The sequence below is a fragment of the Leuciscus leuciscus genome (assembly GCF_965113295.1).
Source record: "Leuciscus leuciscus genome assembly, chromosome: 25".
Classification (NCBI taxonomy): Eukaryota; Metazoa; Chordata; class Actinopteri; order Cypriniformes; family Leuciscidae; genus Leuciscus; species Leuciscus leuciscus.
Genome location: NC_138724.1, coordinates 24,684,374 through 24,711,469, shown reverse-complemented (window position 1 = coordinate 24,711,469; position 27,096 = coordinate 24,684,374). Strand labels below are relative to the sequence as shown.

Sequence of the window (27,096 nt, the reverse complement as noted above, 5' to 3'; positions counted from 1 at the left end):
GCTTTTTAAGTTTATTTTATTTTATTGACTCTCAGTTTCAATGTAAATTAAAAATAAGGTCCTACTTTAGTTTAGGGTCAAATTCTCATTATTAACTATGACTTTTGCCTCAATAAACTCCTGATTACTGCTTATTAATAGTTAATAAGGTAGTTGTTATGTTTAGGTATTGGCAGGATTAAAGGATGTAGAATGTCATGTAGAATAAGGCATTAATATGTGCTTTATAAGTACTAATAAAAAGCCAATATCCTAGTAGTATACTAATAAGCAACTAGTTAATAGTGAGAATTAGACCCTAAACTGAAGTGTTACCAAAAGTAATGTCTTTATTTTTTTTGAGCAACTAAAAATGCCAAAATGGGCTAGTTTATTTATAATGGGTTTAGTTTACTTCAATGTTGAATTTAACATAATAGGATTTTTTCCCCAACTTTAAAGACAAATATTATACATATTTGAACCTTGTGGTGTCTCTTCCCTTTCTTTACATTGAACGTTCGTGACTGAAACAGCACGTTTGATCTCTATTTGCAATTTAAACTTGTGTTTTGCTTGGACCAGCCCTGTGGTAAAAGGCACCACCTTGCTTCATCTTTCTAGGAAACACTTTGTAAAACACCTTTCCGAACCTTCAATGTAACTATTTCTACTAAAAAAAATTAACTAGTAACTCCCATGACATCACCTCAGGTGATGTGCGCTTTGGAAATTTCATCAGGCGTCTAAATTAATCCTCCGATCTCCTGTGGTTATCTGGAAATAGATGCCTTTAATGGATTGGAGAAGCAATTAATTACGCACTATAATTGTCCGACCTGTTGGGAGAACAGCGGATACCTGTGCTCTTCACTCCTGACCTCGTGCACCTTGAGTTGACTTAGATCTGTGTGATTTTAACCCGTTTTACCTTGTGTGTGTACCTGTGAATAACTGAGACAAGGCATTAATAACATGAGGATGTGAGATAGCAGAGAAAACAGAAGTGCGTGTTTCTTTTTGTATCTTCTCCACTCACTAATATCTTGTCATGGCTGATGAGGATTCGGATGTGGTTTGCATTTTTGCATAGTTCAAAATTGTCTCCTTTTAGGGTTAATGTCAGCCTATAGTGAGTTTTGAACTGACCACCCTTAGTACATGACCTGCATTGACCTCTGAATGGACAGGTTTTGTTGTTGATGGTTGGATTCTGTTCTTCTTTCAAAGTCCTTGACCTAAATTAAGGTTGGCATGTGCAACTACTCTATTAGTGCGGTTCATTCTGAAGTGTGAGCTCTGCCATCCGAAGTAGACTAACACCGCTGAAAATATGGGTCTCAGTCCGCTTCCCAACAAACTCTGGTGCGGTTCGAATGAAAAATTAACGCAACACAGACCAAAGACATGTAAACGAACCAAAAATGGGACATGATTTACATTTATGCATTTGGCAGACGATTTTATCCAAAGCGACTTAGATCGTATTTCAAGGTACACATTTACATTCTTATCAATTCTTGCTTTCCCTGGGAATCGAACCCATGACCTTGGCATTGCAAGCGCCAACACTCTACTGTTCGAGCTACAGGAAAGATGTCATAAGATGATGTCATATAAGATGATGTCATAAGATGCGACCCTAAAAAGGACAGAATGCTCAAGCATACCTGTTTTTTCTCGTCATAGTCGCGATGTTGCCCATCACAGTACGGTACAGGCATCAGAACCACGTCTCCTCGCTGCAGATCTTCGTTTATGTGTGTGATGGAGGGATTCCTGCCGCTGTTTTGACTCCTTTACACATTTTATAAGCTCTTCACGAGTTCTCAGCTGGTCAAAATACCATCATATGTAGGTTACGCACATACAAAGAGTGCATTTAGCCCAGAACACAGTATTGTTTTGCATGTTTGGACACGAAATATATGTAATAAAAGCCAACCAATCAGGTTGGGGACAAATCCCTATGTCTTTAGGTTCGGTATTTATAGGTTTGGTGTTAAAAATGCCAATGTGAATGCTATTCTTTTTTTTTTTTTTTTTCTGACCAAGCGAACCAAGCGAACTGAACTACAAGTGTGAACACACTCTTAAGACTTCTCCTGTTTTACAACTTAATGCTGTTTAATACCTTCATCTTTACACCCTTAAACATAAAAGTGCCAAAAGGGGTTTTTGCAGTGATGCAATAGAGGCATCATTTAGGGTTCCCCAAAGCATCTTTCAGTAAATAGTTCTTAAAAGATGAATTTTTTGTTAATGTTAAGAACATTTTAACAATTGAAAGAACATTTTTCCACTATAAAGAATCTTTTGTCCAATTGAAAGCTTCCATGGATTTAAAGGTTCTTTATGGAACCATAGCTGCCAATAAAGAACCTTTTTCAAAGTTGGATGTAATTTTGTGTTGGCGGCAAAGAAAAGTTCTCCTTGAAAAGTGCGGATCCTTGTGTAATTTGCTGTTTAATCACTAAATCAGTTCTTTATAAACTTCTTGACCTGCAAGTCCAACCAGAATTTTCGAACTAAGTCTAAATGAAGCTTTTTGCAGATCCTGTTTTTCTGCTTTCCACTATGAAAACCTTTCACAAACAAAATTTGGTTAGACAAGTAAAGTATCCCACCAGACACATCACGTAATCAGCCGGAAGCTGTTTTTGCAGGTTTTGCAGTTAGCTTTTTAAATGCACTACAGGCAATGGACGTTTATTTCTGCTTTCCACTGTGAAAAACTTGCACAAACAAAACCTGATTAGACAAGAGTCCAATCAGACACATAAAATGCAACTCTGCAAGTGTGACTCTGGAATGTTTTCGCAGGTTTTGCAGTTGGCTTTTAATGCACTACAGACATTGGAAGTTCCCTTGCTTCATTTTTGAGCATGAAAAACCAGTTTTTCCAAGTGAGAGTTTGAGAAGAATTCACCTAGTCTGGTTTCATGAGAGCTTCAGTCACTCATGCAGGCAGTTTAGTTTTTTGATTTGCTTTTATTGATAATGGCATTTTCTTAAGTCAAGCATCACTAGATGATGAACCCTCTAACCTGAATATTTGATGAACCCTCTAACCTTAAAGGGAAGGTTCAGACAGAAATGAAAGTTCTGTCATTATTTACTCACTTGTATGTTGTTCCAAACCTGTATGACTTTCTTTCTCATCCATTCATTGAAAGTCAAAGTCAAAGTGTTTTGGACCCCATTTACATTTATTGCATGGACAAAAACAGTCAACAACTGTGTTTGTGATCCACACAACAAAGAAATGCAGGTTTGGAACGACATGAGGGCGAGTAAATGATGACAGTACCTTAATTTCTGGATGAGCACTGCCTTCAGTATTAAACATTTTTATATGTTTGTGCTGCATAAATAAAAAAGACACTTGAATTGAACGAGGGACCCAAGCCATATCTTCAGTCAAAAATATCATTAAGACTTGTTAGACTCTTTTAGGGTTGGATTTAATTAGCAGTCACCTGGAAAACCACCCAGAACATCCTAGCAACTAACGGATGTTACTATATAGCATATACTAACATCCTAGCAACCACCTACAATCTCGCAGCACTGGGGATGAATTTTGCACAGGCAAGCATCAAAAAATATAAAACATATTTTTGTTTTTACTTGTAGTCAAATCATATTAATCCTGTTAGTGTTAGCCTAACTAATAATTATGTTTTAGTAAATATTTTTGACTAAATGACTACAATAGCTAGTTTTAAAATATAAAGCTGTCAAATGGACTTTATTCTGTCAATATTTCAAAATAAATGACAATTTCTCCATTTCCTCCGTCCGTCGAAGTGTGTGTGTGTCTGTACTCCACCTGTTCTGTGTGCTGATGAGGCACCTGTTCACGGCTGTGTTGATGTGTGTAATCTGATAATGCCATGCACAGCTAGGACACCTGAGGGACACAGGTTGTGTATCACTGCGGTACAGAGAGTTCTGACTGGATTCCTAGGGCCAGGAAGTTCTGTGCATCTAAACGGCCGGTTAAAAGTGCAGATTGCATCAAACAACTGCTTTTTTTTAGGTCACAGGTAGACACAGGTTTCGTTGAACACACTCACGCCCAGCAGCCCGTCTCACACCACTTCAATTGCGTGGCTGCGCTCTTCCGCCCCTTGGAGGAACAGGCCCATTTCTGCAGCTATCTTTAACGTTTCGTTTTATGCTGGAGCTAAGTATGGATCAGGGTCAGAGTCTCAGGTTTATGAAGATCTGTAGGCCTTTGTGGGTGATTGAATGTGTGTGGGAAAGTGCTATTGGATATTTCCGACTTCCCACTTCTGAAGTCGTGATTACGAGCTCCTCGCATTCAAGTGCTTTGTTGACGGAAAGAACAGGAAGCGTGGAGGAAACCAGGTTTATTCTTGCTTATTTGTTCTTATTAAAGTCTTATTAAAGCCATAGTTATATTTAGTGTCCCATTCATTGACAACCATATAAACATTCACCGCGATAAAAATAGACGTGATTATGATTTTTGCCATAATCAAGTAGCCCTATGAGAAACTGACAGGAAATGACGTCGTACTCCTGGAATGAGTCTGGAATTTGAAATAGGCTCTAAAAATAACCACCATTATGTTGCTATGCCAAGAAATAGAAAAGAAAAAACCATTCAGCTCATACAGTAAATGCTGTCTTGTTGCTCGTGAAGTGCTCTCTGGTGAGAGACAAATGTTGTGTTTTGACTGCGGTCTGACCGTTGTGGTGGAGGAAGTGCAATCATAGGAACTGATCGATTTTGCAGAACAAAGATGGAAATGAACAAGACTCTTGACAAAATCAAGGATTTTTCTTGCATGGCACGATTTGTGGATATTTACATTTTGTGTAATGTAATACAAATATTTCTAGTATGTCGCAAAGCCAGATGACGTGTATAAATAGCATTTCTCATTCTTTTGTGTGGCCATTGATACCTTTATTCACATACAGTACAACTGTGATCATATTCACATTCCCCCTGCAGAATCTTTAAGATGTTATCTTCTTTAACAAAAATCATAAGATAAAATAATTACAAAATGTGCACAAATCAGAAATCACAGAATCCACAAACGGTCATTGCGCATGAGGTGGCGACACAAAATATTAGGAAACAAAGGGCGTGTAAACTTTAAAAAATATAATTTTGTGTTGTGAGATATGTATCAGGGCTGCTAAATAGTACTAAATAAAAAACAAAATGCAATTTCTATAATCTCTCGTTTTGATTGAGATTCTGCAAGGATTATATAGATGGATCTGAGAAGTGTTTATGTGGATGGAGCATCTTTTGTTTAAATGGTGGTCTCAGTGTTTCCTATCCAGCAGGTGGTGGCATTGCCATCCTTTTCCCCTTCAATCCAACATTCACCTTTCCTGCGACATCAAAGGGATTGCTCAGAAACATGGAAAAAAGGAAAAGGGATTTGCTTAAAATAATATTCACTGATAAATCGGACGCAGTGAGACCATGAATGTGCAAGTAAATGGGGTCAGTTTTGATTTCATGTTGACTAAAGTTGGTTTTCTATTATATGCTAAATGTATCTCTATTATAATCATAATAATAATAGAGGTGGTGGACTGTAGCGTAATTGTTACAGACTTTGAGCTGGTAAATTAAAATCCTGTATGGATTGATCCATTAGTTTTCTCCATTTGACACACAGATGTATTTTTTCCACTGTTCATTTCTTACTGCTAATAAATTAATAGTACTTTTGGAAAATAAACAGATGTACATTGCTGTTTGGTAATATTTTGTTGTTGTTGAAAGAAGTCTCTTGTGCTGACCAAGGCTGCATTTATTTGCATTACGTTGCTCCTTAAATTTGTAAGTACAATCAACTTGGATGTTTAAGTCATTTCAACTTAAATTACATTTGACTGATTTAAAAAAAATTAGTTGAATCTTGTATAACATTAAAAAGTTCAAAATTGCTTATCTTATTTTGATGAGTAAAAGCAATGTAAAAACACATGTTGTCATAACTTATTAATCATCTTTTTTTAAAGTGTACAATGTAAAATAAGTGTTTTCTATTTGAATATAATTTAAAATGTAATTTATTCCTGTGATCAAAGCTGAATTTTCAGCATCATTACTCCAGTCTTCTTTAGTGTCACATGATCCTTCAGAAATCCTTCTAATATGATGATTTGCTGCTCAGGAAACATGTCTTATTATTATTATTTGATGAATAGAAAGTTCAAAATAACACAATTAAATCTTTTATGACAAAAAAATGTCTTAACTGTCACTTTTCATCAATTTAATGCATCCTTGCTGAATGAAAGTGTAAATTTATTTTTTTCTTTACATTTTTTTTAAAATAAAAATAAAGTATTACTGACCCCAAACATTTAAATGGTATACTAGAGGACATTTTGGCCTAGAACAAAATATTATGAGGACAATCTTGATGTAATTGTCATTGATGCGCACTGATTATTTAAGACTCTTAACACGCAGTAAGAAAGTGTTGTAAAAGGGTTTAACTTTGATATCATGTTGACTTTAACCACAGGGTGTTCCCTATAATAATTTGTTTTGTAATAAAATGTCAATAGGGTGGGCTTCTATATCAAGTGAAGTTCACAGTGACTAAGGGACAGCTAAGCAGGTTTGGTTGCCATGATGTCCCACTCCATGGTAACAGCCAGCAGATCTCTCGCCTCCATCACTTAAAAGACAGTAATTACTTCCACACCGATTCGCCAGCTCTGTGAGCATCCGTCACGCACAGAAGTGCACCCAAGAACAAGCAACACAATCAAGTGGCTCGTATTGACACTCAGTGTGTTTAAAGTAAGACCGATAGTAAACGAAGCCCCCTGCGTAACAGAACTGCGATGTTTGTTATACGTTGTCGAATTGATATTCAAGCGCATTCACCACTCACCGGTGTTCTCTTGCGCTGATCCATAATGCAACAGCACAAGGGCCTTGAAATGGAAATGACAGTCTTTGTGCTTTTGGGGTGGAGTGGCATCGCCGTGTCGTCCTATTAGAGGACCTGAATAGACACAAGGTGTCCTCACTAAAGCCATCATCTTTACGATTAGCTTTACAATGGTTAAAAAAACGACACGCTGCGCTCTCGTGGGTTAAACCTCATAGATCATCTTCACAGCTGTGGGTGTTGCATGTCGCGGGTTATTTTGCGCCAGAATTGGTGCTATGTCCTCTTTTTCTTAAGCAATATGCATAACGGTCTGTTTAAAAGCGGAAGCAGCTTTGCAAAATGTTCATGAGGGAGATAATTATCATAAAACCATTGATTGTTTTCCTGTAATGCACTTGGTGTCTGCCACACACATGTGCCAGGAAGACTGCATAACGTGATCTAGGAGTCTAGAAAGTGATAACGGCGGTTTGTGCTCGTGTACGTCTTGCACAAACTCCCAGGGTTAAGCTGATAATTGGTCATTATTTTAAACCGGAGGTTTCTATGCACCCTGCATTCCCTCCTACCGGCTACCTCCTGCCTAGTCGATGGCTCTTTCCTATGTGATGTGTGCTGCTGCTTCCCAGTGAGCCGTGTTGTTTGTGGGTGGTTGTTTCTCTTCCTGTAGGCTTGAGTTGTGTCTGTGTGCTGTGTTGTTGTTGTTGTGTGTGTGTGTGTGTGTGTGTGTGTGTGTGTTGGGGGAGGCTGTCTCACCTGTTCATCTCTTGGACTTTCTCTGTCAGTTCACTGTGAGGAGACGATCAGGGAAGGAGACAGGAGCTAAACTCTCAGGTCGTATAATATATTTGTTGTTGTTGTATGTTGACTAATATCTGGAGAGAAATGCAGAGTTAAGCTTTAGAACTTAGTGTTTAGAGAGGTTTGTACTCTATGTGGACATTTAGCAGTGAGTTTGGACCAGTTGTTCTTATATTGAGTACTTTTTTTTACATAGGCTTTGTGTATTATAAAATCAATATAAATGTAGCAGGTATAATAACAAATGATATGGACAGCTTAGAAGTGCAAATTCTTAATTATATTGAGAAATATTATTATAATTTTACAAATTGAATTATGAATACTATTAAGAAGAAGTAATAGAAATATAGCAATGTTATTAAAAAGAATAATATTAATAAAACATTTTTTTTATAAAAAAATAGTAATTTTGTATTATTTTTATATTGAGAATAATATTATATTTAAAAAATGAATTATTACTATTATTATATGTAAATTATATAATTATGTATAATGGCCTTACGATATATATATATATATATATATATATATATATATATATATATATATATTCCATATAAGGGATTTTTATAAGGGATTATATATATATATATATATATTGATAATTGGACATTTTAAGAGATACCTCAGTTGTGTTAAAGTAATTTAAAATTATTATTAGAAATATTTAAAATAGTCTAAGGCTGTGCTTTTAATTAAATCTGTCGCGATGTAAACAAACAGAACCACTAATCATTATGTAATCAGTGACAAACAATCGTGATATTATTGTCCCACTTTTTTTAAAGATTTAGATGGAGCTAATCACTCCAAACTCAGACTTTGGGTTTAAGTGCATCTTTGGTACTAAAGAAAACCCACTTTATTAATTACACACCATTGCTAGATATGACCCTGACAGTAATTAGTCTTGATTGAGTCTCACTTCCATACCCTGCGTGATGAGCAAGATGGAAAAGTGTTTGGTGCGGACACACATTCTTTTTAGGACAATTTTCAGTGATTTTTCAATGTAATGTACTGTCACTCCTACTGTAGTGCAATACCATGTTTAGTGTAAATAACAGAGTGCCTACACAATACTTGACAAAATCATCAATAAGTATCATTCCTTACTCTGAGAGTTTTGTCTAGGTCATATTGTCTCTTAATGAGATGAGACTAGTTACGTTACTATAATTAGTACAGGCAGTCACTACAGAAAGCCCTTATAATCTGCCCCGGACATCCCCGTGTGATAATCAGGACGTTAGCTGAGCAGAGCTTCATTTCCTTGAGTGCCTTTCACGTCATGATGGCATGATGTCATCACCTGTGGATTCACAATGCGCCTTTGTAGGCAACTGGCTTTGCTAGTATTAACACGATTTGGAAGGCAAATTGTCCCGTCGTATACCCCTGGAAAATCTGTGCTAGGACAGGCGGAGTTTGCGTTCTGCGTTCATAACAATGTAAATGACCAGTATGAACTCTCATGTCTAGTCTTTCCTTCTGAAAGTACCAGCGTACTGTATGTTGTGGATGCTGGAGTCGCCATCAGGGTTTTTAACTAAGCTAACCAAAAAGACATTCTTGGTAGACCAGATTCACTAGCTGCTATTCATGCTAGTCTGTTGTTGACGAGGTGTTTTCGTAAAATAATTTCCTAAATTTGATGATGTCGGGAAGCATTGGCTTGTATTGGGACGATCTAGATTATCTCGATTTCAAGGATTAGCTTTAAATCTTGCTCAATGGAGGTCAGTGTGACAAGCTTTCAGTAGTTTCTGAACGTAGTGCTAAAATGCTAAATCTATGCTGACAGGCTAAATTTTCAATCAACAGCCTCAGGGGGAACATTAGAAAGGGAACTGTATCCTTCCAACCACCATGGACACTTTTTTCAGACGACATTTTAAGAGGAAGGAGGCAGGAGAAGCCGTGCACGACGGTCATGTGCCTGAACCCTGTCGACACAGGAGGCCGAGCATTGCGGTGCCAACCAGCCGTGCCCGTCGGCGCTCCAGCGTTGGCCTTCCGTCCACTGCATTGGCCCAGCGACGCCGATCCAGTGTCCAACTTCAGGCATTACCCCGAATCACTACCAGTCAACCGGTACAGAGAAGCAGTGGAAGACGGCGGTCCAGCACCACCACCCCGAAAGCCAATCCTCGCTTTGCCGTACGCCGGAAGAAGGTAGGCAAGCTCCGCAATATAGACACACACCTCCTGGGCCCTTCCATGCTGCTGGCCAGCCTCATTCAGATGACCGAAGAGGAGGAAGAGGACGAGGAGAGCCGTAGTCCATTGCCAGGGCAGGTGGAACTTAAGGGAAGCTGCCCGAAGTTCAGGAGTCACACGGATGTGCTGTTTTTAGAGGGCGAGAGTGACAGCGATGAGTCCAGCGGGCACTCGGATGAGAGTCGCCCCTCAGGGCTGCGCAAGGGGCACCTGGAGGAGGCCAGTGTGTCAGACTGGGAAATCAAAGAGTCCTCTGTCTTATGCCAGCAGGACTGCCTTCCTCTGGCTGTGGTGGCAGAGCGTGTCCAGGCCCACCCGTTGATCAGAGTTCCCCGCTGCCTCAGGAGGAACTCGTCCCATTATGGCCACGCGGAGATGGGCACGCACGTCCGCTTCTGCCGCGGCAGCCAGAGGAGGCGCCGTCGTCGGGTCTCCACCATCTCGAAAGCGGGAAGCCCCTGGCCAGGAAGAGGCCTGCCGCTACCTAACCGAAGAAGCTCCACCTGCAACAGGGCTCAGGCGACTCTCAATCCTCTCCTGGGTGCTTATTACGATCCCAGTCTGGAGTCTTGGACTGGATTCTTGTCGTATGTAAAATCTTTTCTGTTGTTGGGTCTAATTGTCATTATATTTTATCATGTGGTGCTCTCAATTCATAGGATTTTGTAGGATTTCATAAAATGTTCTTACAAGAACAAAAAACATCCATAAAACACAAAGGCTGTATCCTAAAAAGTAGGCAGCTGACTTTTTGCCTTGCTGCCCTATCTGTCAAATGACTTTGCAGGCAGCGTTTGCATTCAAAGGTACTTCACGAACTTCACGGGCTCCTGCATAATGGTCTAGTGCTCTACAACAAAATAGAGAGCGGCATAATGGTCTAGTGCTCTACAACAAAATAGAGAGCGGCTGAACTAAGTGAATTTTTAATTACTAGAATACTAATTTCTCACTACACTCTAAATAAAAATCCGGAATAATTTGGCAAAACTCAAAAATATTTAGGTGATCAGTTACATCACATTTTTTAAGTTAGAAATTCAAAGTTTAAGTAAGCACAGCTGGAACAGATTTTTGGCTAGCTTTAACTAGCTAATTCAGTAAATGCTAGCTTGCTAGTTGGTAACACAATGCTTTGGTAGCATTAGCATAGTATTGTTGAATAAATACAGCAATACAGAACATTTAACATATATCTGTTCTCCAACCAAACTCATGCTCCACTTATCACCATGATGATACCCCCCCCCCCCCCCCCCCCCCCCCTAAAAAAAAAAACATAACAGAGCAACATGTTAAACACTACAAAATCTCCCACTTAACATTAATCTTGGACAAAAAACTGACATAACACTTAATTTTTTGCATTTACTCTCCCTTTCAAGTGTCATGGCAAAGCATGCTGGGAAATAGAAATCCCAGTTTCAGTTCAATTTAAGTTTGTCTAAATTAAAAGAAAAAAGTTTGTAAAACTCAAAACAATAATTTCAGATTACTTAAAATGCGTAAGTTTTGTGAACTCAAAAGAAAAGGAAAGTTCTAAATACTTGTTGGTTGGTTTCTTTAGGCTTGTAACATTAAAGGTGCATTCACAATGACTGTGACTATATCGCTGAAGGTCAAGAAGTTGCTTGACAGTTGCTGCATCATGCCATTGCACAATTGCATGAAGTTGAACTCTGCTTAACTTTCTTTTTGCACTAATATTAGAGACGAATGACATCAAGCCAGTTTTCCACTGCAAATTGCTGTCAGTGTGAATGCACCTAGTAAATGAGAGAGACCAAGAAATGTAACACAATGTACAGGTTTGAGGTTTGTTGATTAGATACATCTGAATCTCCACTTACTTTCAAGGCAATATCTTTAGTAATTTCTCAAGTATTCAAACATTTAGATTGAATGCATGCAAGAGCAGGTAGTTCCAATGCAGCTTTTCATTGCATTGACCTTCTCATTCTCCGTCCCGTGGATACGAGCTCCATGGTGCTAGCTCATTAGCACATCTACTACCATAGCGAGGTAATGTGACTCATCATCACTACTGATCACCCAGTGGGCTTCTAATCAACAGGTTGCTAAGCTTCACTGAATCGCTCTGTAGGGATTAGGACACAAAGGTCAGGGCAGGCAAGGTTTTGATTACAAAAGGATTACAAAAAACCTTGGAAATGCCCCACCTAAAGCTAAAGTTGAATATTTGCCTTCATAAATGCATTTCCTGTTTCCTTTGCATAAACGTTCTTGAAAACCTTCTTGTTTAGCCATACTACTTGCATCAGAGTTCCTGTACAGGGAGAGGCAACATCTGTTCTGGTCTTGTCTATTGTGTTAGCATTTAGCATGAACGTTGATGTTTCTGCTCTTATCTTGTTAGCATTTACCATAAACGCTGATGCATTGATAGCATGCTCAGATTCTATATAGATGTGTATAAAACAGTTACATTGAGTTTTATTAGTATAAAATTGCGTGCTGCATCTTGCAAATTTGGTGAGCTAAATAATATAGGCTGAGAATGATCTATCCATAGTGTAATGTGGTCGTACAGAAAACAGATTGGAGGCAAAAAAACCTATAGCTTTCCAAGCCATGCTCCATAATGCTCTATGTGGGTGGTTGGTGAAAATAGTCTTATTGATTGATACAGATTTAAACAGATGCAATTTAAAGAGACCCCCAAGGCTTTATGGGTGGAACGCTGCATAAAATAAGATGCCAGCTTTTCAGGGTAAATGCTTCTAATTTTATTGTTTTTGATCAATGCTTACCTTGGTGAAGATGTGATGGGCACAGGCAGTGTGTTTAGTCTTTAATGTCACTGTCATGTTTTTCTCAGGAAAGCCATCGCCAAGACTGGTGTGCAGGATAATGCTGCCCAATCCGGCTCCATACCTGCCAAATGTGAACCCAACAAAGAAATCTGCAACACCGTGGATTGGACTGTGAGTTACACATCTGTATTTTAACAAACAAGGTCCTGTAGAAGGCAATCCGTTAGCATTCTCATTCATCACTCATTCAGTAAACTCCCATCTCAAACTCATATCACAGTAATCTTTCAATAATCTTTTGTAACTTCTTACTGGTTAATTGTCTTCCACAGGAAAATGCCCAGTTTGGCCAACATGTGTGGTTTGAGACCAGTCCATCTGGAGATTTCTGTTACGTGGGGGAGACGTATTGTTTTGCAAAGTCCCTGGTAGATGACCCATCTTTTTATTCTTAAACATACAGCATAATGAGTTGTTTGTAGTAGTGTGCCTCTATTTATAAAAAATGTTGCACAAGAGCTCTCTCTACTGGTCAGATGTTGTATGCACATATTCATATGCATGACTGTTTCAATCTGGTTGTGTAAGCAGATGCCAATAGTTTCATTTTCTTTTCTCAGCAAAAATCTCTTCCTCGCCACAAATGTGCATCCTGCAAAATAGCTGTTCACACTGTATGCATGGATCAGCTGGAGAAGGTTAGACATTTAGGTTAAACTGAAAACTGAATAGAAATTAGGATGTATTAATCTTTTTATCTCAACAAATGAAATTCTTTTTAACAGATTAACTTCAGATGTAAGGCATCATTTAAAGATCCAGGGTTGAAAAATGTCAGAGAGGTAAGACTTTTTGTCCCTTAAAAACAAGCATTATCGTATAATTTTGTTAAACAACTGAGATTATTTGTGTTTCAGACTCCAAACATGAGACATCACTGGGTCCATAGGAGACGGCAAGAAGGAAAATGCCGGCAATGCGGAAAGGTCAGTGCAACACTCATAAAATATGAAACGTGTAATCATCCAGAAAGCATTTATGGCCTAATTTCACTCTCCTTCCTCAGGGTTTCCAGCAGAAATTCTCCTTCCACAATAAAGATATTGTGGCCATCAGCTGCTCATGGTGTAAGCAGGCGGTAAGTGTTGCACATCTGATCTGAAATCAGTTTTCTACAATGGTTACAATATACAAGTATACTACCGTTCAATAGTTTGGTGTCAGTAAAACATTTTTTTAAAGAAATTATTAGTTTTATTCTGCAAGGATGCATTAAATTGATAAAACGTGACAGTGAAAATCTTTTATATTTACAAATTGTTTTAATCCAAAAATTCTGAAAAAGATATTAAGCAGCACAACTGTTTTCAACATTGATGATAATAATTAAAAAAAAATTCTTGAGCACCAAAATCAGCATATTATAATTATTTTTGAAGGACCATGTGACACTGAAGACTGGAGTTGTGGAAAATTCAGCTTTGCAACACAGGAATAAATTACATTAAAAAATATATTCAAATAGAAAACAGTTATTTTAAATTGTAATAATATTTCACAATCACAATATTACTTTTTCACCATATTTTTGATTGAATATTTGATCAACTTCTTCCAAAACCATTAAAAAATCGTACAACCCAAACGTATGAATGGTAGTGTATAATAAAATATATATCAATGAACTTTGATATGTGTCTTACAGTATCACAACAAGGTGACCTGCTTCATGCTGCAGAAAATCGATGAGACGTGTTCCCTCGGCGCTCACGCGGCTGTCATCATCCCTCCAACCTGGATCATCAGAGTCCGCAGACAGCAGGTACCATCTGACCTGAAGAGAGCTGGCTTTATTTGACCCGTTCATAAGACACATGACTCCATTTTGTTTGGAAGTGCTGCTGGTCCTATTAGGACTGTCTACTTTTTTCAATATTTTCAATATTGAGTTTATTGTTCCAATTGGTTTGCTGATATGTTAACATATTTTGTCTGTAATTTGTCAGAAGCAATAAGAAGTCCACGTAAACTACCATTCAGAAAGTTTACTTTGAATTTAAAGGGTTTTTTTCAGTAAGGTTACATTAAATTGGTCAGAACTGACAGCAAAAAAATGCTGTTCCTTTAAACTTTCCATTCATCAAAGAATCCTGAAAAATATTATCACAGTTTTCACAAAAATATTAAGCAGCACGACTCTCTCAACATAGATAATCATAAGAAATGTTGCATAAGCACCAAATCAGCATATTAGAATGATTTCTGAAGGATCATGTGACACTGAAGACTGGCGTAATGATGCTGAAAGCTCAGCTTTGATCACAGGAATAAATTACATTGTAAAACTTATTCAAATAGAACAGTTATTCTAAATTTATAATAATATTTCACAGTATTACTGTTTTTTCTGTATTTTTGATATTTTAAAAAACGGTAAAAAATCTTACCAACCTTTTTAACGGTATATATTATATATCCTTCAAATAAAGATCCAAAGTACTAATAGTGATGTAAGATTATGATGCATCGACTGACAAAGTCTTTCAGACAGTGTTTTTAACAAGGTGAAAAAGAGGTCATCTGCATCTCAAATGTAAACACATAAAATGAATATGTACCTATGAGCCTGTATAATCTGTCTCCATCATCCTGTTTACAGGCATCATTAAAGAGCAGTAAAAGAAAGAAGAAAACCTCTCTGAAGGCCAAACCCAGCAGGAAAGCCACAGAGGTAGCAAACACCATTGAACTACTTTGAAGAAAAGTGACAGGTATATCTCATATATATGATGATATTTTAATATCTCTCTCTCAGCAGGATGGCAAATGGAAGCACTTTGTCGTGAGACCGATTCCTTCTCAGCTCATGAAGCCTCTGCTGGTGTTTGTCAATCCGAAGAGTGGTGGAAACCAGGTCAGAACCGACACAGATTTGCATTGCATAGAAATGTCACTTTACAGCCACATAACAGCACTTTATCTTTTCTATGTAGGGAACCAAAATCATCCGCTCTTTCATGTGGTACCTGAACCCACGGCAAGTGTTTGACCTGACTCAGGGAGGTCCGAGAGAGGGGTAAGAGATGATGCATCATACTTTCTTTCTTTCTTCGCTCTGAGCTTGTCCTCTTACAGTTTCTCTTCTTTTTTTTAAGGTTAGAAATGTACAGCAAAGTGCCCAACCTGCGAATCCTTGTTTGTGGCGGAGATGGAACGGTTAGTCAAATATCTGTGCTCTTATCTAAGTGAAACTGGATTGTGGGTAATATTATTGCTGCTCATACTGTTTATACAGTGTGTGCACAGTATGCAAATTTTCCAGCACTGCAATGTTATCGACATGACCTTCATATTTCAGAACGTTACAGCTTTTACATATCAAATAAATGCGACTCAAAGTCAAAGTATTCAAAATTTCCCACAATGCAGTGCACTAAACAGTTCCTTCAATGTCCAGTGTGACTAATGAAGCAGACGTACTATCAGCCATGATTCATGAATAGTGCCTCTATTATACTTTTTTGAATATTGCCTTTCAACAATGCAAAAAGAGCATAAATCAAGTCATTTAACTTTGCCTGCGGTTTATCTAAGCCAATCCTTCAAAGTTTGCCTAGACTGACACATCTGTTGAATTGAATTGACCCTGGTCAGGAAGCTCATGGGGTCCATCACATGTTGTGTTCTCTATATGTTCTGTTTGGACAGGTTGGCTGGATTCTCTCAGTGCTGGATGAACTCCAGTTGAACCCTCAACCCGCCGTGGCCGTTCTGCCCCTCGGGACGGGAAACGACCTGGCCAGGACTCTTAACTGGGGCGGGGTATGAACCTGAATCCTCTTGGTTGTAATGTTCTCTTAAATGTATTGCGTTAGTTAAGACTTTTCCTCTTTTTTTTTTTTTTTGAGGATTGAAAATTTAAATACAAGATGCAATTTTAGGTTTTCACTCTCTTTAAATTTATATTAGAAAGTCCTCCTATACACTTTATAGTTAATGGTAGGCAATTTCAGAGAGGCAAGTGAAAGCCCTCAGGTCCTACTTGCCCAGCTCTTTGTGGGTGTGGGAGGCGCCTATATTTAACGTTTTTCAACACGAGGTCACTTTTTCTATGTAAAAGCAGGATTTGTGGTTTAATCCTCCTGTTGTGTTGGTGTCAATTTGACTGGTTAAACAATTTATTTTTTTTGTTAAAATTGTGAGAATAATTCTCATTTAGATTCATGAATGCGAATGCAAAGTTTCGACACAGATTTGTTTTGGAAAGGCTGATCAAATACTGTTACAACTTTTGTGTTGGGATCAAAAATCAACTAAAAATCAACACTTTGAAAAACAGTAGAGTCAGGTAAAAACAGAAAACATTTATTATAGCTTATCAAACACTAAAATCTGAAATACAGACTCGAAGTATACTCAAAATTGAAGACTTGTCTTCTGAATCATCCGAGTAAAATTCTGTGCAGCTAATTTTGAAAAGAAAAATATGTGGGTTAGGTTGACCTTTAACACAATAGAAATATACAATAGAAATAGATGGGAATTATTACATTTCTCACATATTTTATAGTTTTTTTAGTCTCTGGTCTCTCAAGCTTCAATAGAGGTTTTCTGTTTTTCATACTGTCAATCTTTTGGCAGATTGCATGGAAACCAATAGGGATAACACAACAGGAGGGTTAAACACATAAACCTGGTAATACTGACGGATTAAAGTGGTAGAACAATAGAAAATGACCCCACTATCCATTAAGTTTCTCATTGTTTCTCATTGAAAATGTGTGTATTTGTTGACTTCAAGGGCTACACAGATGAACCGGTGACCAAGATCTTGTCCCATGTAGAAGACGGCAACATCGTCCAGCTGGACCGATGGAACCTGAGCGTGGAACCCAATTTAGAGGCCAGTGAGGAGGAGAGGGATGAACACCAGACGGACAAGGTCAGCTGACACCAGTAGAGGGCGCTAGGCTTCAGCAGAAGAACACCATCCTTCCAGCTTCTCCACAACAAATCCAGTTTTTGTGTTCAAATGAATGGTAAGGTAGAGCTAATGACTACTCCATGTCTGTTTCAGCTTCCCATTGACGTCTTCAACAATTATTTCAGCCTCGGATTTGATGCACACGTGACATTGGAGTTTCACGAATCCCGAGGTGTGTCCACTCACTCGTGTAATTTGAATATAAAACGAAAGTTTGCATATATGAAATCAGTGGTTTGTGAAAGGACTCAAACATTGTTTTGTTTTTCTCAGAGGCTAAACCAGAAAAGTTCAACAGTCGACTTCGCAATAAAATGTTTTATGCAGGGGTGAGTGTCTGTCCATTAAAGTCATGTAGATATTTCATTTTATTCTTTGTGTAATGTGTAAAATGTGACGCATTTGTTCAAATACATACGCTCCTCTGCAGACAGCCTTCTCAGACTTCCTAATGGGCAGCTCTAAAGATCTGTCCAAACACATCAGGGTCGTGGTGAGTTGACTTTATTTATATATACACTTTTTGGGTAATATGACCCAAGTGCTTGAAACTGACTCAATTGAGTCTAATTTAAATGTGTTAGGTACCAAGACCATTTGTCAAAACCTGTAACCGGTCACAACTTGTAATATATATACGTATACTCAAACTATACAAAGGCCTGTGGTTTGTTTTTCATTTTCTGTCCAGTGTGATGGTACTGACCTAACCAGTAAAGTGCAGGATATGAAACTGCAGTGCCTCCTGTTCCTCAACATCCCCAGGTAAACTGACCTGAAACGGACCTGTGCAAATATATTATGTAACTATAAGAGAACGTATGAACATCCTGGTATTCATTTATGTGCTATTTGATATAGATCCTCTTTATTTTTTCATGTTTGGTCTTGAAATTTAAATCCTAGTGACGTCAAATTTCATACCGTTGAACCATTACAGGAAACTTGGCCTGAAAACCTCATTATAAAAGAGATTCCAAGTTCCAAATTATGTTTATTCCAGGATAAAATATAATCTAGACATGAGAAACTAGACTAGAGTTCGTTAAAATGAGATTATCCTGACTGAGCTTGGCATTATGTTCGGTAGATATTGTGCTGGGACGATGCCATGGGGGAACCCAAGTGAGCACAATGACTTTGGGCCACAGAAACATGACGACGGGCTCATCGAGGTCATCGGCTTCACCATGACCTCTCTGGTGAGTTTCACTGCATTTGTCCTGCATGAATCCACGAATCCATCTAAATGTTGCTGCTCTTTCTGTAGGCGACCCTGCAGGTTGGAGGACACGGCGAGAGGCTTCACCAGTGTCAGGAGGTGATCCTGACCACCTTCAAACCCATTCCTGTGCAGGTGGATGGAGAACCCTGTAGACTGGCTCCATCCGTCATACACATCACTCTCAGGAACCAGGCCAACATGCTGCAAAAGACCAAGAGAAGAATCTCTCTACCACAACTTTATGAGTCAGTACAACCCAACCACATATCTATCTGTCTATCTATCTAAACTGCGTTCAATCCTAGAGGAAATCTGACTGCTTTTTCTCCTCATAGTCAGCAGCCCATGCCAGAGAAAGTGCAGATCCAGGTGAACCGCATCAGCATGTGTGATTATGAAGCTCTTCATTATGATAAGGAGCAGCTCAGGGAGGCCTGTGAGTATCTCTTCTTGTTGTCCTCTCTTTTTCACAGCTCTTAAAAGAAGCTTCTCATGCACTCCTGAAAAAGCTTCAGCTTTCAAAACACGACTTAATTTAAATCAATCCTAACTTATCTTTCCTCTTTTCTTTCACCTTGTCAGCGATTCCTATGGGGATAATTACAGTTCCCGGGAACAGTGATTTGGAGACATGTCGGCTGCATATCGAGAAGCTACATGAGGTGCTTTTCAGCTTGTTGAATGCTGGTTAGAAAATGTGCCAACAGGCAGATTTGGCAACAACCGCCCTCCTTATTTGCAAAAGTAAAGGGGAGGATCGGAACTCTCAAAGTTTGGCTTCAAGTCAAAATGAAATCAAAACTGAGTCCATTTGCTTCCAAATATAATAACTTGCTCCACCTCTAAAATGACTTTTCTGTTCCACTTTATAACTCCCGTTTGGCATTCAACAGCCTTTTTTTCTTTCACGATTCAAATCCTGTCCTCCAGTTTTTTTTGTTCTCGAAAATACTTCTTCATTTAGAAATGTAATAACTCAATAACTCTGGTAAAAGGGGTTGCAATGGCAACTTCAGCATAGTCATACTCGGCTAAATAAGAACACTTCTGTGTTGATGCCGCTCCTTGGAAAGAAAATGAATTTGTATTTAATTTAGCTTGAAAGCTGTTTCCTGTGGCGACATTGACGTCTCTGAAACACAAATTATGTGTTTTACCCTTAAGAGTCGCTAGTTTCCATTTTAATTACAGCCATTCGGGCCATGTGATATTGTGCATGTGAAACCCATTGCACGTTGACTTCCTGTTCAATTACAGTCAGAAAAACACATTGTGACTAATTGAACTCACACAGTGAGGCCGGTTTGGACAGGAGCCATTTTTCACTTGCACTTTCTGTTTTTCCTCTCTCTGTCTCTTTAGGAGGGGGATGGTATAAATACAGACACACTCCACATGCCAAAACTTTCACCAAAATGGTGCTTCCTTGACTGTAAGTAGTGCATTTCAAGCTTTACGAATATAGAATTCGTCTAGTGTGATAATGATATATAACTTAGGCTTTCTATGTTAAATCATATATGTGAAAATCACTGGTCTTGACGTTTCCGAAACTTTTAAGTGTGATTTTCCCCATTTTCCCCCTCTGGTTTGATTACAGGTACGACTGCAGACCGTTTCTACAGAATAGACCGCGGTCAGGTACCTACGAAAGGAAACTTTGACGTTTTACATCTGTGTTACATGTCACACTGTTCCTTTTTACCCTACAGCATTGCATATCTCTGCAGGAGCATCTAAACTATGTGACGGAGATCTCCCAGGATGAGCTTTTCATCCTGGACCCGGAGCTGGTCACCAAGGAGACGGTGGGCACGTCGCCCGGAATGCCGGGGGCGATGGAAACTGTTGGGGGATGTTCCAACAGCTCAGACCAGTTTGCTTTCCCTGCCTGCTCTCCCGGGCCTTCTCCTCTGTGCAGGTAGATTGGAACGAGACACTTTCGGATGACAAAATGCGTGGTTAAACTTGATCGATTCGTGTTGTTAGGGCTGCAAACAGCTTTTGCACTGTCTCAAGCTGCAATTTTATGTCGCTTTTTACTTTGACAGATCATTTTAACACTGTAGTCTAGCACAGTACATGCGTGGGCAGGTTTTGCTTCGCCTGTGGGCATGAAATTTCTTAAAAATGTCCCCAGAAGAACAGCAAAGGCTCACTAAACCCCTTGTGAAGACATGCTCGCAAAAGCAAATCTTCATTAAGGAACTAAAGAGAACTGTCTTGCTATGAATTTCTTTTTAATTTTGCCAAAAAGTGTTGTAGATTTAGCATGATTCTATATAAATATCTTATATTATGTTATAATTTTCTTATATTATGAATAACAGATGTGAATGCACTTACAAAAAAGTACCAGAAAGTATGATGGTATTATTATTATGTTGAGGTTTTTTGTTTTTGGATCATGGAAATGGAAAAGCATGGTATTTGAATATGCTAATTTTACATTATCATGATATTACATCACTGTGGTTCTATCATAATACTTTCTTGTAAGTGTAGGAAGTCCTCGACAACAATACTATACAGTTATATAACATATAGTAGGTTCTAAATATCTGATACCCATAGAAAAATAATAATTAATTTGGCATTCTTTTTTAATTTCATACATTTTTTATGTAATACATTTTAATTATAATTAAATATTTATTTACTAGAAAATGTTTAATATTAATACAATAAGCAATGATAAATATAAATGTTAATAATTATAATAAAATATCTTAAAATATTAAACTATATTTTATACATATATATTTTATTAGAAAAAAAAGTTTATATAAATACAGTAAACTATTGTACAAAATATTTACAAATATAATCATTTATTTTTAATTCTTTACATATGAAAATATATTGTATTTGATCTATTTTATATGTAAAATATTTGAAGCATAACAATTTTAGGAAACCTTGGAACTGACATATTACAGAATATACTTGAGTTATATGTTTATATTTGTAATAGTTTATTGTGTGTGTGTGTATATACATGTATGTATGTATGTATATGAAATCATGTTAATATTAACAGTAAACTATTCTGTTAAACACATTTTATTATATTGTTTTATATTATATATTTTATATATAAAATAATATGAGTATAACAATTTAAGTAAACAGTTGAACTGACATTATATGATGGAATTTTTTATAATTATATTTATGATAATTATATTTGTAATAGTTTATTGTATTAATAGTACTTTTAATATATATATATATATATATACATTTATTTATATGAAAACCTATGTTCATATTATTACTACTATTAATATTTAAAAAATTATAATTATAATAAATTATTTAAACATTAAAATATATTTTATATAATAAAATATATTGTAATGTTTAAATAATTTATTAAAATTAATAATTATATATAATAACTATTTTATTTTATTTTTAGCTGTAATGTTTAACTGGCATGAATTTCATAATGTTTTACTATTTAATAGGTCCTAAATACATGCATATATATAGAGAATCTTGAGTGTTTGCAGTGAATGTGTAACACTAGACTGAACCGAACGCGTTCCTTCCTGTTTGAAAATGAAAAATGACAGTTGCTCTTCAGCTCGAGTCTATTCCCTCAGGCGAAGTCTTTTAGTCTGTGTATTTGCGTGCGCATCTGATGGCGAGACCGAGAGAGTGAGAGACGGTGACGTTTTTGTGCCAAAGTCTACAGTAAACATGCACAAATCTGTGTGTTACTAAAATGCGAGTCCATCCAGGACAGGACAGCCCCTCATAAAGGCCCCTGCTATTAAACACTCATTTATCCGTGTTTACATTCCCCCTCCCCCTGCCTGACACACAGCAGATCGCTGAGAAAACACACCCCATCTGTCAGACCTCATTGTAGCGCTTGTTCTGTTACAGTGAATTATACACATCTCACAAACAATGAGTTTCCCCGCCCCCCACGCGGGAGGACAGCATTGTAAACACATCCACCTCTCTGTTGTCTGTCCATCCCATCATGCTCTCGCAGGGTTCATCAGACACATGCTGAAGGCCAAGAGGAAAGTGTGAACCCGGATAGTGACCCACTCATGCAAAGCGATGAAGAGAACCCCTCAAAGCAAGGCCTGTGCAGGTACAGCTCAAACCCCGGGCTTTGGGCTTTAATTCAGTTTAGATTGTTTCCATGAGAACCATAGACACTATATGTATTATATTACGCCATGGTGTTTTTATAGCAAACATCATTACTAAGATAACCATGTTATCTATGTGATTCGCTGAGACTCTCTAATGCCCATCTGCACCAGCCCTTACAGAAAAGTACTGTGGCGGTACAATGATACCATGGTACTTTGATATATACTATGGTACTGAATGACTACCATATTCATATGTCTGCATTGCACCAGAATAGTGTCATTTTTTGTTAGCGAGAGGGCAGAAGATATCCATTTTTAAATGAATATCTTACATAAGCTTGTCTTTGCCCAATGTCTTTCATCTTGAAGGAGAGGAGCAAAAATGATGAATGTGAGTCGTTCAAACACATGTGATGAGGACTCAGGGAATGTGCCAAGGTACATACAATATTTCAGCATTATCGCTGGTGAGACACACACATGTAGTCGGTTTTGTTCATGAATCGTGGTATTAATATTCAATTTTAATTTCACAGGTTAGATTCTGCCTGGAATGACAGTGATCAAGGTACACACACACACACACACACACACACACACACACACACATATATATATATATATATATATATATATAAAATATAAATTCTATATATATAGTATAGGATTGTATTTATTTATTACAATGTTTTTATATTAATACAATAAACTTTCACCAATATCCAAATATAATTTTACTATAAAAATATATTATAAAGTATAATTCTATATATAATAAATATATTATAAAATTATATATATATTTATACATCTGTAATTAACTAGACTAGATTAACTAGAACTAGAGTATATAGTAAAATGTATTCAAATTTTTTATTAATAATACAGTAATCGTAATAGTTTAATATTACTGATATTAATAGTAATAATATATTTATAACTATATATATATCAAATTAAAACATACTCATACATTTTCTAGAAATACATTTTCTATAGATATACTATAATTGTATTTATTTATTGGAACATTTTATTTTTAATACAGTAAAATGTAAAAAATATAATTGATATAAAAAATATATTCCATATATATATTTTTCTATAATTAATTTAGTACAATAAAAGCGCTTATGTTTTTTCACCATTTCTTTCAGAATCAATAAATTTGCTCTTTGATGCCGTGAAGTGTGACAACATTGACAAGGTATTCATAAAATAAGGTATCCAGCGCATTATGATACATTAGTGCTGTGCATTGCCAGAGCTGATGGACTGTTTCTCTGCTCATGATGTTCTCAGCTGGTCCAGATGCATGAAGAAGGGGTCAGTCTCTTGGTCCAGGACCGTTTCGGCTGCACCCTCCTCCATCACGCCGTCGTCTCCGGCAGCAAAAACATTGTGAAGTATCTCACTGATAATGGTGAGTTGGTTGGACTTCATTCTTTGACTTTGACTTCGGTCACGTTTCTAATTGTCTCTGACTGTTTTTGGGGAACAGCTCCTGCCTGCATCCTGGATGTGACGGAGAAATCAACGTAAGTAGTGCTGGAGCATCTTAGGCTTCTGTTACTCCATTTCATTTGTGGTTTGGATTTGAAACAGCCAAAGGTCACGAGCTGTGTGTGTGTGTGTGTGTGTTGTCCTCAGAGGAGAGACGGCTCTACACAAGGCTGCTGCTCTGTGTCAGAGGACGATCTGCTGTTATCTGGTGGAGGCCGGAGCGTCCCTCATGAAGACTGATCTACAGGTGACCACACGCATACCTCACTATATTTCCTTTCATTTCATTGGATTCTTTTTAAATACTCCAGATAATCCAAAGGGGGAGGCCATTCTCCACTGCAAAACAGTACAAATATTATTCTATTTGTTTTATTTATCTATAATTGCAAAATTTTCATTATAATCCATTCATTTATCTATATCCATCCATCCATTTATGTATATCCATCCATTCATCCATCCATCCATATATCTATTTATCTACATCTATTTATCTACATCTATATATCCATCCATCCATCCATTTATCTATATCCATCCATTCATCCATTTATCTAAATCCATCCATCATCCATCTATATATCCATCCATCCATTTATCTATATCCATCCATCTCTCCATATATCCATCCATCTATATATCCATCCATCCATCCATCCATCCATCAATTGATCTATATCCATCCATCCATCCATATCCATCCATGTATCTACATCCATCCGTCCATCCATCCATCCATTTATCTATATCCATCCATCCATCCATTTATCTATATATCCATCCATCCATTCATTTATTTATATCCATCTGGACATCCATCCATGTATTCATCCGCCCATCCATCCATCCATCCATGTATCTATATATCATCCATCCATCCATCCATCCCAGCAAGAATTTGAATAAACAAAAACTGGCAGAAACTGGAAGAAATAATTTACATTTAATAAACTGTCTTTCCTTCATCCTGCAGGGTGACACTCCAAAGATGTACGCGGAGAGAGCTCAAGACCTCGAGTTGGCCGAGTACCTGGAAAACCGACAGCACCACCAGATGATCCAGAGGGATGACCATGAGACGGCTGTGTGACCGACTTCCGACCGCCACCAAACAGAGGCGTATCCCCGTCTCTCCCGTGGCCGGTTTATCCGGGACGGCCACATGTTAGGGAAGCTATGAGGCAGCATGTGTGCGGAAATTAGTTTGTTCGCTCTCTGTATTGATTGTAATGCCAAAAAGACAGTGTTTCGTGTCATGTTTCAGAATGCATGAGTTTGCTACGTCGCGTCCAGCTTTCAGGCCGTGCAAAGCTGCACCGTTCTGCTCCTTAAGACACAATGTGCAACATTTTGGGAATTTCAGGGCTGAAGTACCATGTATAAAAGTGGCTTTCACTGAAATACTATAAAGAAAACCAGATAAACCTCATGTGAGATTAACTGCAGAGGTTTTTTGCTGCTTCTGATTACATTTACATTTGAATTTTAAAATTCTGATCGCATATCTAATAGTTTTACAGAGTTTATTTTCCACTGGAAACTTCCTTTAGCTTGGCTTCCACTTCACGTGTTTGTTCTGATCGGAGATAGACGTTGTTTTCATAACCTCCTGTGTTTAAGAATGCTTCCTCAGCTGTTGCTTACGGACAGTTTCTCTCTTTGTGGTAAATGCTTGAATTTCCTAAAAACATTCCATTAATTACTACTTTAGATTGCATTAAATCGATTCTGTATTCTCCTTATATATTATAAATCGTAATCAATTTGTTAGTCAATAGATTTGCCTTTGGTCATTTTATGACCATAAATGTACGCCTAAATGAATGAAGTTTCTTTCAGGAATGGGATCATATCTTTTAAGGTCGATTGTTTGCACTGACTGCTATACTTTTGAATTAAAATGTCTCACCAGTGTGATTTTAGGTCACGCAGCAACTTGAACTTGTTAGTTTTGGCTTCCAAGCCAAATGGAGCATGTTAGTTACACAGAAACATAGTTTTAAGGCTTAATCCTGAGATATAAATCACATTTTCAGTGACGATTGGAGGAAACTAAATACGAGTTGTCATGGGTTTTGCATCGGTGCATTACAGAGTTATATATATTTATGTCATCGTCTGCAGTTACAAGGTTTAAATTCCTTTGTATTAAACCGGGTCACTTTATGTACATGTAAAATTGACTAAATGCTTGAATAATAACAGACAGGAAAGCTGGTCTTTTTACAAAGCAGCCATTTGACAACATTATGTTGTCGGCATTGCCATAGTGTGTTTGTGGTGAAATGTCATTATGATAGAAAATGTATTTTGTCAGTGCTTTGTATGAGTTGCTATGCAATTCGAAATAGATGATACATGTATATAATCTGTCAAACATTTTAAAAATGTGTGAACAATCTGTTCCGACATAAAGGTCTTTAATTTGTATGTGATATGAACTTAGATAATGCTTTATTTATAAGAGTAGATAAAGAGTTTTGTTAGAGGATTAGTCATATATTTGTTCTCGGGTCTGGTTTGTTATTGTCTACTTGGGGGAAAAAAAAGGAATAAATAAAGTCTTTAAAAACAA

The 27,096-nt window shown here is 37.4% G+C and overlaps 1 protein-coding gene across 5 annotated transcripts in view; it reads left to right on the top strand.

The window, feature by feature from the left end:
* The window catches only part of dgkzb (diacylglycerol kinase, zeta b), a 28,067-nt gene extending 971 nt beyond the window's left edge, over positions 1 to 27,096 (top strand). The window contains exons 1-33 of one of the 5 annotated variants that reach the window (XM_082159953.1): positions 8,297 to 10,501; positions 12,754 to 12,859; positions 13,021 to 13,116; positions 13,309 to 13,386; positions 13,474 to 13,530; positions 13,606 to 13,674; positions 13,755 to 13,826; positions 14,394 to 14,510; positions 15,348 to 15,419; positions 15,504 to 15,602; positions 15,682 to 15,764; positions 15,844 to 15,904; positions 16,397 to 16,510; positions 17,490 to 17,630; positions 17,766 to 17,844; positions 17,946 to 18,001; positions 18,103 to 18,165; positions 18,364 to 18,437; positions 18,763 to 18,874; positions 18,943 to 19,142; positions 19,233 to 19,333; positions 19,480 to 19,559; positions 20,260 to 20,329; positions 20,498 to 20,538; positions 20,628 to 20,818; positions 22,904 to 23,008; positions 23,385 to 23,453; positions 23,552 to 23,583; positions 24,173 to 24,222; positions 24,318 to 24,438; positions 24,517 to 24,553; positions 24,666 to 24,765; positions 25,495 to 27,096. In XM_082159953.1, coding sequence (XP_082016079.1) covers positions 9,564 to 10,501; positions 12,754 to 12,859; positions 13,021 to 13,116; positions 13,309 to 13,386; positions 13,474 to 13,530; positions 13,606 to 13,674; positions 13,755 to 13,826; positions 14,394 to 14,510; positions 15,348 to 15,419; positions 15,504 to 15,602; positions 15,682 to 15,764; positions 15,844 to 15,904; positions 16,397 to 16,510; positions 17,490 to 17,630; positions 17,766 to 17,844; positions 17,946 to 18,001; positions 18,103 to 18,165; positions 18,364 to 18,437; positions 18,763 to 18,874; positions 18,943 to 19,142; positions 19,233 to 19,333; positions 19,480 to 19,559; positions 20,260 to 20,329; positions 20,498 to 20,538; positions 20,628 to 20,818; positions 22,904 to 23,008; positions 23,385 to 23,453; positions 23,552 to 23,583; positions 24,173 to 24,222; positions 24,318 to 24,438; positions 24,517 to 24,553; positions 24,666 to 24,765; positions 25,495 to 25,611 — 3,801 coding nt within the window. In that variant the 5' untranslated portion in view covers positions 8,297 to 9,563 and the 3' untranslated portion in view covers positions 25,612 to 27,096. Of the gene's footprint in view, positions 1 to 8,294; positions 10,502 to 12,753; positions 12,860 to 13,020; positions 13,117 to 13,308; positions 13,387 to 13,473; positions 13,531 to 13,605; positions 13,675 to 13,754; positions 13,827 to 14,393; positions 14,511 to 15,347; positions 15,420 to 15,503; positions 15,603 to 15,681; positions 15,765 to 15,843; positions 15,905 to 16,396; positions 16,511 to 17,489; positions 17,631 to 17,765; positions 17,845 to 17,945; positions 18,002 to 18,102; positions 18,166 to 18,363; positions 18,438 to 18,762; positions 18,875 to 18,942; positions 19,143 to 19,232; positions 19,334 to 19,479; positions 19,560 to 20,259; positions 20,330 to 20,497; positions 20,539 to 20,627; positions 20,819 to 22,903; positions 23,009 to 23,384; positions 23,454 to 23,551; positions 23,584 to 24,172; positions 24,223 to 24,317; positions 24,439 to 24,516; positions 24,554 to 24,665; positions 24,766 to 25,494 lie in introns of those variants that run through there. The other 4 variants (XM_082159954.1, XM_082159957.1, XM_082159956.1 and 1 more) reach the window with 4 other exon arrangements.